This window comes from Mustelus asterias, chromosome 4 (genome assembly GCF_964213995.1).
Source record: "Mustelus asterias chromosome 4, sMusAst1.hap1.1, whole genome shotgun sequence".
Classification (NCBI taxonomy): domain Eukaryota; kingdom Metazoa; phylum Chordata; class Chondrichthyes; order Carcharhiniformes; family Triakidae; genus Mustelus; species Mustelus asterias.
This window is the reverse complement of record NC_135804.1, coordinates 55866803-55884230: the sequence shown is the minus strand read 5'-3', so window position 1 is coordinate 55884230 and position 17428 is coordinate 55866803. Positions and strand designations below refer to the sequence as shown.

Here is a 17428-nt window from a genome sequence, read left to right as displayed (position 1 = left end):
CATCATCCAGACTTGGAAATATATTGTTGTTTCTTCATTGTCACAACAGCGGTTAGCTCTGCTGCCTCAATGCCAGGGATCCGGATTTGATTCTGCCCTTGGGTGACTGCGTTTGGAGTTTGCATGTTCTTCCCAATTCTGTATGGGTTTCCTCTGAGTGCTCCAGTTTCCCCCCTCACTCCAAAGATGTGTAGGTTAGGTGGATTAGCCACAGTAAATGTGCAAGATTACAGGGATAGAACATAGAACAGTACAGCACAGGAACACGCTCTTCAACCCATTATGTTGTGCCAAACATTATGCCAAATTAAACTAATCCCTTTTGCCTGCCCTTGTTCCATATCCCTCAATTCATTGCATATTAATGTGCTTATCCAAAAGCCCCTTAAACATCCCTACCATATCTGCCTGCACCACCACCACCTTTGGCGCGCATTCCAGACACCTCCCACTCTGGAACAAAAACTTACCCTCACATCTCCTTTAAATTTTCCCCTCGCACCTTAAGTGTATGCCTCCTGGTATGAAGACATTTCAACTCCGGGAAAGAGATTCGGTCCGTCAACCCTATCTATGCTTCTCAATTTCATAGACTTCTATCAGGTCTCTCCTCAGCCTCTGCCGTCCCAGAGAAAATAACCCTCGTTTGTCCAGCCACTCGTTATAGCTTATACCATCTAATCCAGGCAGCATCCTGATAAGCCTCTTCTGCATCCTCTCCAAAGCCTCCACATCCTTCCTATAATGTGGTGACCAGAATTAAACACAATACTCAAAGTGCAGCCTAACCAAAGTTTTTTGACTCTTTTTCTCAATGCCTCGACCAATAAAGGCAAGCATACCATACGCCTTCCTGATCACCCCATCTACTTGTTGCACCACTTTCAGGGAGCTGTGGACTTGACCCCAAGATCCCTCTGTACATCAATGCTGTTCAGGATCCTGCCATTAACTGTATACTTACCCTTAACATTTGATCTCCCAAAGTGCAGAACATTTGCCCGGATTAAACTCCACCTGCCATTTCTCCACCCATATCTGCAACTGATCTATATCCCGCTATATACTTTGACAATATTCTACACTATCCACAATTCCACCTCGCTGTGTGTCTTCTGCAAACTTACTAACCCACCCATCTACGTTGTCATCCAAGTCATTTACATATATCACAAACATCAGAGGCCCTAGTACGGATCCCTGCGGAACACCACTAGTCACAGACCTCCAACCAGACAAACAGCCTTCCACCACCAGTCTGACTTCTATGGACAAGCCAATTCTGAACCCAAGCGGCCAAATCACCATGGATCCCATGCATCTTAATCTTCTGGGTGAGCCTACTATGCAGGATCTTGTTGAAAGACTTACTAAAATCCACGTGGATAACATCCACTGCTCTACCCTTATCTATACCTTCATCACCTCCTTGAAAAAAAATCAAACTTGTAAGACACGACCTGCCCCGTATAAAGCCATAATGACTTTTCCCAATTAGGCCATGCTTTTCCAAATGCACGTAAATCCTATCCCCAAGAGTCCTGTCCAATAGCTCCCCAACCACCGATGAGACTCACCGGTCTGTAATTCCCTTCCTTTCTTGAACAGAGGAACAACATCTCACCAGTCCTCCGGAAGCTCTCCAGTAGCTAGAGAGAATACAAAGATCTTTGCGGCTGCCCCAGCAATTTCCTCTCTTACACTCTCAACCTCGCGTGGATTCCATCGGGCCCTTGGGACATATCCACCTTAATGCTCTTCGAGACCCTACACCACTTCTTTCTTGATCTCAAAATGCCCTAGCGTATTAGCATGCTCATCACTAATCATGCTATCCTCCACGTCCTTCTTCTTGGCGAATACCGAAGCAAAGTACACATTTAGGATTTCGCCCACATCCTCTGCCTCCAAGCACAAGTTCCCTCCTTTATTTTTAAGTGGTCCTACCCTCTCCTTAGTTAGCCTCTTGTTTTTAATGCATGTACAAAATACCTTGGGATTCTCTTCAACACTACTTGCCAAGGTCATTTCATGGACCCTCTTTTTTCTCCTAATTCCCTACTTGAGTTCTTTCTATTACTCACAGGCCTTGCCCAATTTTACCTTCCTAAACCATCTTTTTTCTTCTTTTTTCCTTTTGACCAACTTCACAACCTCCTGTGTGATCCAAGGGTCCCTTACCTTACCATTCTTGTCCTTCCCCCTTACTGGAACATGCCAGTCCTGAACGCTGGTCAGTAGGTCTTTAAACAATTCCCACATATCAAATGTGGACTTGCCCGATATAGGGTGGGATGGGCCTGGGTAAGATGCTCTTTTGGAGAGTTTGCACTGTAGGAGTTCTATGGTTGCTGGGTCAAAATCCTGAAATTCCCTCCCAGCACTGTGGGTACACTATTGCTCAGACTGCAGCAGTTCAAGAAGGCAACGCACTAGCACCTTCTCAAGGGCAATTGGGGACATCTTTTGTTGAAGGGCAATAAATGCATCCCTTGAATAAATTTTAAAAATTCCACTTGTCTGTATAAGTGAAGCTGCAATAACTTTGAATAGGTTGACATCACCCAGGAAAATGGAGCCCACTTAATTGGCACTCAATCTACCACCTCATGCACTCACTCCCTCCACCCAGTGCCATCTACAAAATTCACTGAAGGAACTCACCAAGGCCCCTTCAAACCCATGACCACAAACACTTAGAACGAGAGCAGTTGCACATGGGAACACCACTACCTGCAAACTCCCATCCATTCTGACTTGAAACGAAAACGTCGTTCCTTCAGTGTTGTTGGGTCAAGATTCTGGAACTCCCTCTTTAACAGCACTGTGGCTGGATCTACAAAACATGGACTGCAGCAGTTCACACCCTCTTCTCAAGGGCAATAAATTCTGGTCTTGTCAGCAACACCCATATTTGACGAATGAATTTAAAAATGCATGAAAACAGGTAGTGTGCAGCGATTGTGTTGCATTCCGTTTGGATTGAGTGGTGCACAAGTTAGACCATAGAACCCTTATAGTGCAGAAAGAGACCATTCAGCCCATCAAGTCAGCCCACCAACTTTCCGAAAGAGCATCTTACCCAGACCCACCCACCCCATACATTTAGCCCACTAATCCCCCCTAACTTACACATCTTTGGATAGCAAGGGGCAATTTAGCATGGCCAATCCACCTAACCTGCACATCTTTGGATTGTGGGAAGAAACTGGAGCATCCAGAGGAAACCCACGCAGACATGGGGAGAATTTCACAGAGTCACCCGAGGTTGGAATCGAGACCGGGTCCCTGACGCTGAAAGGCCGTAGTGCTAACTACTGTGCCACCATGCCGTGCCTATTCAGCAAAGGAGTGGGAAAAATCCCAAGGGACAGTAAGCATTGCACATCCAATCTACCCAGCACTGGCCAGAAGTGATTTCAGAAAGACAGCATTCATGACTCTAAGCAGTGAAAGCCATTTCTGTGGGGCACAGGGAAACTGACACACATCACCCCTTGCCTTCAGCTGTGTGCGTCTCTGACTCTCATTAGTTGGCAACCATGACAACATGCCCATGTCCGTCATGACATCATGTGACCTAAACTTTGGGGAGCACCGTCAGGAAGGCACGACCTTCTTCTGAATAAGTGAAAGTATTCTGTCCCAGTTAATGTTGAACTGGGAATGCACAGCAGGCAGTCACAGGGACTGTAAGGGCACAGCCACATCCACAGCAGGGACAGGAGATGTCTTTCAAGAATAGATTTGACCCAATTCCTCACTCAAGCAGCTTTTCAGTTGGCATGAACACAAACACAGAAGAACAACAACAGTTGCACATGGGAACACCACTACTTGCAAGCTCCCATCCATTCTGACTTGGAACTATATCGCCGTTCCTTCAGTGCCGTTGGGTCAAGATTCCGGAACTCCCTCCCTAACAGTACTCTGAACTGGTGCTGGAGGGACTTAGTTCTACACAGTAACAAGAATAGGCTGGCTAAACAATATCAGATCAGAAATGCAAGTGGAATCGATTTCACATCATGGCAGTCGTGAAAGCAGCAAAGTAAGCTACAAACAACATACCCAATCCAGGTTCTCAGGAAATTCTTCATATCCCAAATTACACTGAGGACTGGGTGTTCTGATTTAAGATTCACCCACTAATGAAGCTATAATGCTAAAAGAAGCCCTTTTCAAACCTCTGCTTCGATAAACCATAAATAGGACCAAACGGCAAGAAATGAATAAAAGTGTAAACACTACGAGGCCAGCTGGGTTTTGCACAAAGCATTGCAGAAACTGCAGGGTTTTCATTCGAGGCTCTGCTCCACTTTTCAATAATAATGAGTTTACCCAGCTACATACCATTTAATATTTAATGCATTTTAATGAATTCCTTTCCCTCAAGAGTAGCTCAAACCAGTTAAAGGGAATGACTTCAATGAGGTACATGAAATATTAAGGTACTATATAGATGGGCAAGCCCACATGATTTCTTCCAAGACTTGCTTTGCAGTAAGAGCAGAAGCTATAAAATATTTAAAGCAGAGCAGGAGGAGCACCTCAAGAGTCGCAAATGTTTGGAATAATCTGCCAATCAGGGTATTGGAGCGAAAAGCCATTAGATATGTCCCTAATGCAGCAAAATGAGAGTCAGGGTTACTAGACAAATGAATGCTGATTGTTTCTCTTTCCTTAGCCTCAGTTTTTCTTGGGTATTCCCACATCATGGATGCTTCACATGCATGTCAAACACTGATTACATGGAGTACAATCCCAACCTCCTTAGTTTAAGAACATTGGAGCTAACTATATAGCCCCTCACTGCTGCTTTGTCAGCGACTATTTATATTTGGGAGCTTCCTGGACCACGGAGTTCAGAGTCACACAACATGGCTAGTTCAATCACTGAGCCATCATGAAAGAACACTAAAATGAAAGGATTCAAACACAATTACTGCTGTACTTCAGATAATGCCACACAGATAATCGAACTTGGCACTTCTAGTTGAATAAATACTTTTATCTTTATTTTCTTCTGGATATAACACGATACGGTACGGGGCAGCACGGTAGCAGAGTGGTTAGCACTGCTGCTTCACAGCTCCAGGGACCTGGGTTCGATTCCCGGTTGGGTCACTGTCTGTGTGGAGTTTGCACATTCTCCTCGTGTCTGCGTGGGTTTCCTCCGGGTGCTCCGGTTTCCTCCCACAGTCCAAAGATGTGCGGGTTAGGTTGATTGGCCATGCTAAAAATTGCCCTTAGTGTCCTAAGATGTGTAGGTTAGAGGGATTAGTGGGTAAATATGTAGGGATATGGGGGTAGGGCCTGGGTGGGGTTGTGGTCGGTGCAGACTCAATGGGCCGAATGGCCTCCTTCTGCACTGTAGGGTTTCTATGATTTCTATGATAAACCAGGAACACAGATCAATCTGTGATAGAGATCCATGATAGTGTGTTTAATTGACTCAGCACAATAAACATTTCTGGTTTATATGCTGCAGTAAGAAGTCTCACAACACCAGGTTAAAGTCCAACAGGTTTATTTGGCAGCACTAGCTTTCGGAGCCCCAAGCCCCTTCTTCACCTGAAGTTGTGAGACTTCTTACTGTGCTTACCCCAGTCCAACGCCGGCATCTCCACATTATATGCTGCAAGTACAGGGTTTAGCCAGGCAGTGCATTTATTCCCCTGAACCAGCAGAGGGAGCCAAAGGATCATTCCAGTAGAGATGCAAACATAGCTTGAGAACTCAGTGTGGGGTTGGGAGTTACTACAGAACCAGAATTACTATAAACTGCAACTTAGGCTCCACTGAAGTTGGTCATACTAACACTCCAAAGCGAGTGTCTTCCTGCTTTCATGGGGAATAAAGCAATATGACCAATAGCACAAAGCACTATCCTGCCTTGCTGCTGTCAATACCTGGGAGCTCAGTCTGAAAAGCCTCACAGCTCCATCTCACATTTCTATCAACAGCCAGTTATCAAAGTCTGGCCTCTGCAAGGAGATTCAAATACAAGATTGACAAAGCCAAAGGGGTCAATCTGTAAATAGTGTACATTGATGGACACTAACTTTTTTTAGTAAACTCTCATTTTGCCATTTCACAGATGTTTTTTTTGGTACGAACATTTCGCTCTCATATCTAAAAGACTAGTGTGCAGATAGGGGTTGCCAATGTGTAGGTAATAAAGCATAAAGTCCAGTGACAAACTGTGCAAATATATCTGACCCATGATGATGAGGAAGGTGCAGTTATACATCTTAAGACACTCCCAAAGTCAGATATCGAATAATTTTGAAATAAAGCAATGCCATGCAAGCAAACACGGCAGCTATTCTGCCCAGCAAGATGCCATGGACAGCTCAGGATGAGGGATCAGTTTGCATTGCAACACTTTAGTTTTTAGGTAAGAAGGTTGGCCAAAGATAACTTGCTGCTCTGATCTGAAGAGTGCCATTGGATCTCACAAAGCCACTCAATATCCAGGACAGCTGGACATTGCAGCTTAAGCCCCCTGATGACACAGCATTTCTTCTGGGTTCCATTGCAGCATCAGCCCACGCATGGTCAGGAGTGAAACTTAAACTCTCAAACATTCTGACTCAGAAGCAAGAATCCAAGCTGATATCAAAGGTGTACAAGGTAACAAATTGTTGGTATCATTTTCCAAAAAAAGGCATCGATTTGTACTGGAGATTTGCCTCAACCAATAACCAGCACTGCTATCAGCCTGCGTAACTCCCACTCTGTACAGCAGGGTACACATTTGCTGCCTTTTTTCACACAGCTCAGCTGAAGAGATACATCACCCTTCCTACATATGACATGTACCCAGGAGTTCACCAAACAGAATGAATAAAGCATTACTTTGGCGACTTCATTTAAATGAATCAGATTTCCCCTTTCTCCATCTACGCCAAAAAAAAAGTGTTTTACCTGCTGTCAGTAGTCGCAATCGGAGACCCAGGGGTCCCACACCATCTCTTAATACTTCAACAGTCTCTGCGTACACGTTACCATAGAAACAACTCAGTGGCATCATGGGAGCTCTTTAAAAAAAAGCAGATTGATGCAATCAGCACAAAAGCAATTCAGGAAACTCCACTGATAAATATATTTATCTTCACATGCTCAGACGCTCTGGATTATTCCTGCATTCTGTATTATAGATTATTGTTGTCTGGATAACAGGTTGTGAGTATTAAAGTCTATAGTGAACATACTTTATTGTGCCGCCTGTCTTTAACTAGCCTTTTAATATTTTACAGAACAAGTTATCACGCATACACACAGCAAGCAAGTGGCATTGACTAACCAAGCCTAAGCTTTAATTACTATCCTGAGGCTGTGGAGCTGTCATAAAAACACCACAAAGGCATGGCCCATGAAAGGGGCACCTGCTGGCAAATATATCCAGGTTTCCACAGGAGGCCAGATCTAGCAATTACCAAATACATGCAGCTTTAGAGATTTGTTTGACTGGCAAATTGCTCCAAGATGACATTCACCAGTGTTCAGCTCAGTTGAATGTTCTGTGTCATTAAAGTTATTGGATAACAAAGACTTTTGACAGGCATTAAACTTATTTTTATACACCCCTTGCCAATGAGCATGCAATGCTTCATGCAATTTAACCAATCAGGGAAATCACATGGATATCCATTCCTTTGGCAGTCTACTTACTTTGTGTCCTGCAGACTGTTTGCAGTGTATATGTACATGCGTTTCACGGTAGCACCATGAGGAATCTGCAGGGAGGCCAGGCCATGTGCAAATTTGGGCTGTGTAAAAACAAATTGGTCAAACATTGCTCATTTTATTATAGTCAGCAAGAGCAAATGGTACATAAAGGAAAAGGCGGCCTGGATCCATCTACTAAGTAATGAGCCCACACCTGCATCATTACACACAACGCGCTCAATTTGCCTTTTGTTCCCAATCCAAATCATTCATCAGACCCTGTACCCATTAGCCTCCCTTAACCCCGCCCAGATCCACACTGCCTCCCTTCACCCCGCCCAGGTCCACACCTTGACCTTAACTTCTACTCCTGGATTACCCCTCTAGAGACATTACATCCATAGCACACTATTACCCCATCATTCTGCACCTTTAACTCCCTCGTCTCTCCCTCGCGCCTTCAAAATCCCTCTGTCTGCACCCTTATCCCCTGATCACTCACTCACCACCCCTCCACCTACCACCTCACCTCCCTCATCACCTCCTCTGCCTGCACCCTTGTCTCACTCAGCACTTCCTGTGGCAAATGAGGGACATCGTGTGCGCAGAAGGTGTGCCCAAATGCAGCTTCTAGCTAACCAGGTTTCAGAGCTGGAGCTGTGGGTAGACTCACTGTGGAGTATCCACGATGCTGAGCAAGTCATGAATAGCACATTTAGTGAGATGGTCACACTGCAGGTGAAGATTGCACAGTCTGAAAGGGAATGCGTGACCATCAGGAACAGTAAAAGACTCAGGAAGGTCGTGCAGGTGGTTATCCCCCTCTCAAACAGATATACCTCTCTGGATACTGTTGGGGGGATAGCCTCTCAGGGGAAAGTAGGAGCAGCCAAGTTCATGGCAGTGTGGTTGGCTCTGCCGCTCAGAGGGGTGGGAGGAAAATGAATGGCAGGGCAAGAGTGATGGTGGATTCAATCATTAGGGGCACAGACAGACACTTGTGGCCACAAACGTGAATCAAGGATAGTATGCTGCCTCTCTGGTGCTGGGGTCCAGGATGTCACGGAGTGTTGTAGGACATTCTGGGGAGGGAAGGTGGTCAAGTGGTACACATGGTACCTACAACATAGGTAAACTACAGGATGAGAACCTGCAAGCTGAGTACAGGAAGTTAGGAGATAAATTAAAATGCAGGACCTCAAATGTAATTCCATTGTTTAAAAAGGGCTTGAAGAAATGCCAAACAATTATAGGCCAGTTAGTTAGTCTTACATTGGTGGTGAGCAAATTAGTAGAATCAATCCTGAGAGATAGGATTAACTGTCATGTAGAAAGGCATGGACTTAGAGTCATAGAGGTTTACAGCATGGAAACAGGCCCTTCGGCCCAACTTGCCCATGCCGCCCTTTTTTTTTTAAAACCCCTAAGCTAATCCCAATTGCCCATATTTGGCCCATATCCCTCTATACCCATCGTACCCATGTCTAAATGCTTTTTAAAAGAGAAAATTGTACCCACCTCTACTACCACCTCTGGCAGCTTGTTCCAGACACTCACCACCCTCTGAAAAAATTGCCCCTCAGGACACTTTTGTATCTCTCCCCTCTCACCTTAAACCTATGCCCTCTAGTTTTAGACACCCCTATCTTTGGAAAAGATATTGACTATCTAGCTGATCTAAGCCCCTCATTATTTTATAGACCTCTATAAGGTCACCCCTCAGCCTTCTACACTCCAGAGAAAAATGTCCCAGTCTATCCAGCCTCTCCTTATGACTCAATCCATCAAGTCCCGGTAGCATCCTAGTAAATCTTTTCTGCACTCTTTCTAGTTCAATAATATCCTTTCTATAATAGGGTGACCAGAATTGCACACAGTATTCCAAGTGTGGCCTTACCAATGTCTTGTACAACTTCAACAAGACATTCCAACTCCTGTATTCAATATGACAAGTCACACTCCTGTATGACTTGTCAGGCATGGTCAGCATGGATTTGTTAAAGGCAGGTCTTGCCTCCCAAACTTGATTGAATTCTTTGAGGAAGTGACAAGGGTTGATGAAGGTAGTACATGGATTGAGAAAGGCATTTGACAAAGTCCCACACAGCAGATTGGTCAAAAAAGTAAAAGCACATGGGATACAGGGTAATGTATGGGCGGCACGGTAGCACAGTAGGGCGGCACGGTAGCACAGTGGTTAGCACTGCTGCTTCACAGCTCCAGGGTCCCGGGTTCGATTCCCGGCTCGGGTCACTGTCTGTGTGGAGTTTGCACATTCTCCTCGTGTCTGCGTGGGTTTCCTCCGGGTGCTCCGGTTTCCTCCCACAGTCCAAAGGTGTGCGGGTTAGGTTGATTGGCCAGGTTAAAAATTGCCCCTTAGAGTCCTGAGATGCGTAGGTTAGAGGGATTAGCAGGTAAATATGTGGGGGTAGGGCCTGGGTGGGATTGTGGTCGGTGCAGACTCGATGGGCCAAATGGCCTCCTTCTGCACTATAGGGTTTCTATGATTTCTATTCTATGTGGAAAACTGGATCAAAAGTTGACTTTGTAAGGGGAAACAAAGGGTAATGGTCAATGGATGCTCTTGTGAATGGAAAGTTGTTTCAAATGGTGTTCCACTGAATTCGGTGTTGGGACCATTGCGGTTTGCATTATATATTAACAATTTGGACATGTGGGGCATGATTGAGAAATTTGCAGATGCCACAAAGGTTGGCCGAATATGGATAGTGTAGAGGATAGCTACAATCTACAAACAATATCGATGGGTTGGTGGAGTGGGCAGTAAAGTGGCATTAGGATTTTAACAGAGAAGTGGGAGGTAATGCGTTTAGGGAGGTCAAACAATTATAGGGAATACAATAAATGGGAGTATACTATGAAGGGTAGATTAAATGAGAGATCTTGCCGTTCAAGTACACAGGTCCGTAAAGGCAGCAGGTTAAATAGACAAGATTGTAAAGAAGGCATATGGAAAACTCTCCTCCATTGGCAGAGATATAGAATACAAAAGTAAGAATATAATGTTGGAACTGTACAAAACACTGGTGATTTGATCTATTATTTTCACTGTATACTAATACACGTGACAAGTAGTTTCTTGCACGCTATAAAGACAAAGCATACCATTCATAGTGAAGGAAAGAATGCAGAATGCAGTGTTACAGTCATAGCTAGGCTGTAGAGAAAGGTCAACTTAACATGAGGTAGGTCCATTCAAAGATCTGATGGCAGCAGGGAAGAAGCTGTTCTTGAGTCGGTTGGTACGTGACCTCAGACTTTTGCACCCCTTAACTGGAATAGCGTGTACAGTTTTGGTCACCATTTCACAGAAAGGACATAATTGCTCTGGAGAGGGTGGAGAGGAGGTTTACAATAATGTTGCCAGGGCTAGAAAAGTGTAGCTATGAGGAGAGATTGGATTGGTTGGGGTTATTTTCCTTGGAACAAAGAAAGCTGAGGGGTGACTTAATAGAGGTGTATAAGATTATGAGGAAAAGGGATAGAGTGGACAGGATAAAATTGTTTCCCTTTGTGGAGAATTCAAGAACCAGGGGCATGGATTCAAGGTAAGCAACAGTAGGTGTAGAGAGGACATGAGGAAGATCTTTTTTACGCAAAGGGTGGTGGATGTCTGGAATTCACTGGTGGTGGAGGCAGAGACCCTAGGCTCTTAAGGTGCAGATCCAGGTACTTTATAAGTGCTGTCAGCTCCAGGACTACGGCCTGGGTGCAGGAAGTTGGGATTAGAAAGGGCATCTCGGGCTGGCATGGACAAGGTGGGCCAAATGGTTACCTTGTGCTGTAGTTTTATGGTTCGGCCTGCACTCTCCCCTCCTGCAGCCACCCCTCCCGCAACTCCCCCCCCCCCTCCCCCCATCCCCCCATCTGCAGCCCCCCCCTCCCTGTCTGCAGCTTCCTCTCCCCCTTTCGCACCTCAAATCTGCAGTGCTTCATTTACATCCTAAGATGGCATCTGCATTTCCCATTCCCTTTCATGTCCTGCTCAATTTAGTCACGTTATAGAACTAATATTCCTCCACTGTGCAGTTATATTGTGTGCAAAGCAGGGGTAAAAGTGGCATTGACCCATAATGCCAGATGCTCACTCTTTCTGCATTACTTGGGCTCTTCCTCACAGGGCAATGGTGGACATAGCAATGGACCATTTGCAGCCTTAAGTAGAGCTTGTATTGAAACGGTATGCAAATAAAATGGAAACAATATCACTTTCCTTTGTTGCCACTCACTGGACTGTCCCATGCAGGTTCACCAGCAACAAGCTCACTACTTCTACCTAACCCCCTCATATCCTGGTAAGGCAGAAAGAAAGCACATGGAGGAACCTATTGGGGGACGGTCAGATGATTGGAATTGGATCTAACCTAGCTTTGGCTCAGCAGCTGTATTGACTTTCCCCAGACTTCCATGCACTGGGAAAATTTCAGGCCTACTGATATTACCTGAACTTCAAACCACAGTCAGAGCTCTGCACATTTTAGCTCTGGTGAAGGATAGAGACAAAAGAAAACTGCCCTTATAAAAGGGTTGCACCACTGAGCTCCACCAGATGTGTTGGGCTACAAGAATTTTTCTCCCATTCTTTTCCCTTTGCTTCTCACATGGGCTGTCTGGAACATTCACAAACAACCAACTTTCCAGATGGAGTGATGGCAGATAGAGAGCATCACAACTAACCTTATTCAATCCCTAACTGATGTGGATGGCAAGAATCAATGGATAGCAAACGAAAGTGGAAAATCTGGCCAATTTTCGCTCTGACTTAAAGAATTCTCTCAATCTTGGCACTGATCAAATTCAGAGTTTCCTGGTCAGTATGGCTCAATTTACACAGTGATGCATTTACCAGCTAAGCCATCAAGTGAGCTTGGTGGGGGTGATGAGCAGTTTGGGCTTAATCAGAAAAAAACAATGGAAAACTCAACTCCATTATCAGCAGAGTCATTGCAATTTGTGGCCTCACCTCAAATTTTGGAGCTTCTTTCCAGGAGTCCAGTTGAAAGGAAAAGGAAAGCCCTCGGAAATTGAGATGAAAAAGCTGTTCAGCTGCATTGTACACTAGAATGTGAAGGAAAGGAACAGCAATTAAGTTAATGTACTTCATCTTGTGAGCAAGCAGATTGTAATGGATTCTCTTGCAATTCTCCCAACATTGTTGTACACACCACCAAAGCATATGTATCCTAGTCAACTCATACCACACTTGCTCATTTTTGTTTCTCTCTTACCACAAGTACCCTGGCCCATTGGCCTATAGGCATCAGTAATCACTGACTATCCAGAACCTGTTGCTATTACAAAGCAGTTGTGTTTGTTACATTTATAACAGTGTCAAGCTCAGCAGAATTGCATGGCTGGAGAAGTGAATCAGACCATTGTTCTGATAATACACACAGTATCATTCCCACTATGTTACTGCACTCTGGAAACATTCAGTGCAATGTTGCCTCAATTGCTGCTTTTCTGCTCATTGTTTTTTTTCCCCCCTCGAATAGATCCCAGGGAGGAACACTCACTGTGCAAGTTGAACCATGGTCAACAATAAACAGTTTCCCCTGAATCTCTTAGCAAAATGTTCTGCCCCTACACAATAAAGGATAAACTTAATAACCAACACCTTTAAGTAGCTGCGACAAAACAGCAGCAAAATAAAAACAGCATGCGAGTTTCTTGTCCTCCAACTAATTTGCATTATAAGCTTTACCTTTAAACTCGATTAATATGAGTAAACATTACAACTAACCCATGCTCAGTGCTATCATAAGAAATGATGTGGAAGGCATGAAAAAATAAATCACTTGAGATTACATTAAACTTGATATGGCCTCACCAATCTCAGATACAAAGTTCCTGCCACGTCCTAGGCAGAGGCAGGAACTCCATTTTCCTTCTTGTAATAACTCCCACCCAAGTGCTAATGTAGTTGAAAACAGTTGGGAAATTGGAGGCTGCAATTCTACAATCAAAAAGAATTTTACAGCAGCGAAAGGCCATTCAGCCCACTCGATCTAACAATTTTCATTCTCCTGTACATTCCATGTAAAGCTCCTTTGCCTCCCAAAATATTATCCACTTTTCCTTTTAAAAACTATTGTGGATTCTGTTTTCACCACTATTCCTGGTCAGGCATCCCAGGTGTTCCAAACATAGCCTCCGTTCTTGTTGCAATGATCTTAATGTCTTAACTTTTCTCTATTTACTTCATCAGAAGCCTTTAATGTTTACATCTCTAATTAGATTTGCTGTGCGCGCACACACAGCAGTTACCTCCAGGGTGAGTTGCTCCAAATGACTGGTCAATCTGCTCTATGGTTGGAGCAATAGCCTGAGAGTTGAAGTGTACACCACTGCAACAGAATAAGGAACAAATCAGAAAAATCCATGTAGAGAGAGAGTTTATTACCGAGATTGGAGACTTATCCAGTAGAGGGAAAAGCAGACTACAAACTACTTTTTTGTCTCCCCACTTCCCACCCAGAAATCAACCTCAGGCATTACCAGCTGGTAATCATGAGCAGCAGCAGACCTACAAGGTTGTCAGCTGCAATGCTTAATTTCTTTGAAGCTTTCTAACAAATATGAGTGGGTGTAAGTAGACAGCACTCTAGTGCTCCTCCCTGTGACAGAGACATTCTTTCCACATCCTCACCACTGCTCACCACTCCTCACTTTGTGGGAAGCTCCCAGTGATGAATGGACTGTTCTTGGTGTTCAGTCAGAATGCATAATACAGTCCAGGCACTCAAACCCATGTCATCTCCCCAGTGCCTCTGCTCTATACTGTGCAGCAGCCTAAAGGAGTTTCATTCATCCTCCCCACCAAAGGCACTGGCTGTGCTTCAGTACATCACCAAAGTGGCCAGTATTTGTGAAAACCCAAAACAAGGAGTGTTGTGACATCTTTACAGACAAATGGCCTGCAAATGTCCTGCCCGTGTGTTTGCAACAGCTGCTGGCTAAAGATCTGGAGCAGGTATTTGGACAACGTTTTCCTTCTTGATCAAGAAATAATTAGATCAATTACAGCAAACATCAAAGCAGAGCTTTAGTGGATATGGTTATCAACCAAGGATCTTCCTGGTGTGAATGGTTTAGGTAGACAATGAATAAACAACGTAGTAACTCTTCTAATCTTGAATCAATGATAGAAGATCCTGTCACAAGGAAATCCAAAAGAACACACCCACCCCGTGTGGTCTGGATTAGTTACCATAACGTTTGCACTCAAATCTTTTCCACAATTTCACTGAGCATTGTGCAATCAGAGGGAAAAAAATCAAGGTCACGAACAACTGCATTTGTGGGCTGATTGGACTGTTCATTCAACACATGAAGCTTAAGAGTTTAAGGTGGCTTGGATTCCATCTTAAGGTCATTTGTTTGTGATTAAATACATTGGAAAGAATTCACTCGCTCTATAGCTTCCTTTAGAAGCCATACACCCTTTCAACTTCACAAAACTGCAGCAGATGGGAGTGTGTAGAGAGCATTGTGATCCCCAACAATCACATCTGCATAAGTGTCCACAGCACTGGCTCAGTATTGTTGAGCGGAACTCAAAGTTGCAGACATAGTGAGCCAGCAGGGAGATGGAGCGTTATCTGGACACTTGGCTTCAGGAGGCAGTCAAAGCTCTTAGGTTGGTCAATGGTCAAGGACAGGGAGGTCTGACCGTGCATCTGGCAGGTATGGGTACCTAGGATGTAACTGAGGGACCTCAGTCCATTACTTTGACAAACAGGTCTCCCTGCGTGGATGCGCAGGACAGCAGGTAGGTTGGCCAAACCGACCATGGCATCATGGCTCAGGAGGCCAATTATGAGGAACGCTAAAAGGAACATGTTGATGGTAGGGGGCAGTATAGCCCTGGAAATAAATACCTGTCGAGTTGCGAAAGTTGTATTGCCTGCCCAGTGCCATGGTTAAAGACATCCTCTGGATGGAGGAAAACTTGAATTGGCAGGAGGGAGGATCCAGGTGTTGTGGTCCACATAGGAAGTAACATGGAGAGAACTAGGAATGATGTTCTGAGTGTGGTTCAAAGACTTAGGGTTCAAATTAAAAAGTAAAACCTCAAAAGGTCATAACCTCTGGATGGTTACCTGAACCAGCTCTCAACTGGTATCAGGATAAACAAATTAAAAGATTCAACATGGTTGAAAGAATGGTGTGGGAGGTGGAGGGGTGCAGTTCCGCTCCATGGGCCTGTGGCACTCAGGAAAGAGGAAGCCATTTCCCTTTGGTCAGCCTCTACTTAAACAGGGCTAGGATTAGTGTACTGGCAAATTGAATAATTAGGGTAGTAGACAGGTCTTTAAACTAATAAAGTTAGTGCGGGAGGATTCAGAAAATGGTAAATTCAAAAGCAGCAAGGAAAATGTGAATGGCAGTTTGGGTAAAATAAAGCAATCAGGAAGTCTCAATGACAGTAACAAAGGTGATAGGGCAATGGCAGCTAAGTTTACATAGGGGAAAATTAGAAAGAATCAAACAGGGTTCATCTAATTGCCATTACAGAAACATGACTGCAAAATGACCAAGGTTGGGAACTAAATATAGAATTCCAGGGTACTTAACTTTAGAAGAGATAGCAAAACAAAAAGAGTAGCTCTGATGATAAAGGAGGCAAAGGCAGTAGAGAGAAAAGATCTTAACTCTGAAAAGCACCATGTAGAATTAGTTTGGGTGGGAGCTAGCAAATAGCAGAGGAAAAGAAAACATTAGGAGCTGTTTATAGGCCCCCTGACAGTAGTTGGGGTGTAGGGCAGAGTATAAATCAGAGTGCATGTAATAATAGTAATACGGTAATCATGGGGACATTAATCTCCATATATAGTGGGGAAACCAAATTTGCAGTAATAGTGTGGGGAATGTAAACAATACTTGGAGATTTATGTAACCTATAACCAACTAAGGCTTAGTTAGGGATAGGCTATTTTGAATGTAGCATTATAAAATGATAAAAGGGTTTAATTAATAACCTTGAAATAAAGGACCCCTTAAGGAAGAAATGGTAGAATTTTATATGAAATTTGAAAATGATTTAGTCAAGTCTGAAACTAAGATTTTAAATCTAAACACAACAAATTACACAGGTATGAGACGCCAAGGTGGATTGGGAAACTACGAGATTTGACAGTAAACATGCAATGGCTAACATTTAAAGAACACAATTTATAACAAACTTACATTCCTTTAAGGCACAAAAACACCACAGAAAAAGTGGTCCAACTGTGGTTAACAAGGAGAGCTAAAAATAACATGAGATTAAAGGAGCCAAAGAAAGTAGTAAACCCAAGGATTGGGAGGACTTTAAAATTCAAAGGAGGGCCAAGAAATGTATGAGAGTAGACTAGCAAGAGACATAAAAACATAACTCATGTTTTTGTAAATTGGAAGAGATTAGTGAAAGTAAATGTATGCTGAATAGAGGCAGAGCTCGGTGAAATTAATCATGGGGAATAAGGAAATGGTAGAGAAATTAACCAAATACTTTGGCTCTGTCTTCATCGTAGAAAACACAAAACATTCTGGAAATAATGGGGAGCCAAAAGTCTAGCAAGAATGAAAAAGTTAAAAAAAAATCAGTAAAGAAAAAATAATACTGGGGAAATTAATGGGGTTAATTGGTGATAATTCCCCTGGACCTGACAACCTGCATCCTAAGGTTTGAAGGTAGCTGCAGAGAAAGTGGATGCATTGGTTTTGATCTTTCAAAAATCCTTAAGATTCT

The 17428-nt window shown here is 43.8% G+C and overlaps 1 protein-coding gene across 1 annotated transcript in view; it reads right to left on the bottom strand.

Annotated features, from left to right (window-relative positions):
* Nucleotides 1-17428, bottom strand: part of phaf1 (phagosome assembly factor 1) — a 68046-nt gene that overhangs the window by 17599 nt on the left and 33019 nt on the right. The window contains exons 5-8 of the mRNA XM_078211070.1: nucleotides 13963-14042; nucleotides 12659-12753; nucleotides 7678-7775; nucleotides 6931-7043 (exon numbers count right to left, since the gene is read on the bottom strand). Of these exons, the coding sequence (XP_078067196.1) occupies nucleotides 6931-7043; nucleotides 7678-7775; nucleotides 12659-12753; nucleotides 13963-14042 (386 nt within the window). The remainder of the gene's footprint in view (nucleotides 1-6930; nucleotides 7044-7677; nucleotides 7776-12658; nucleotides 12754-13962; nucleotides 14043-17428) is intronic.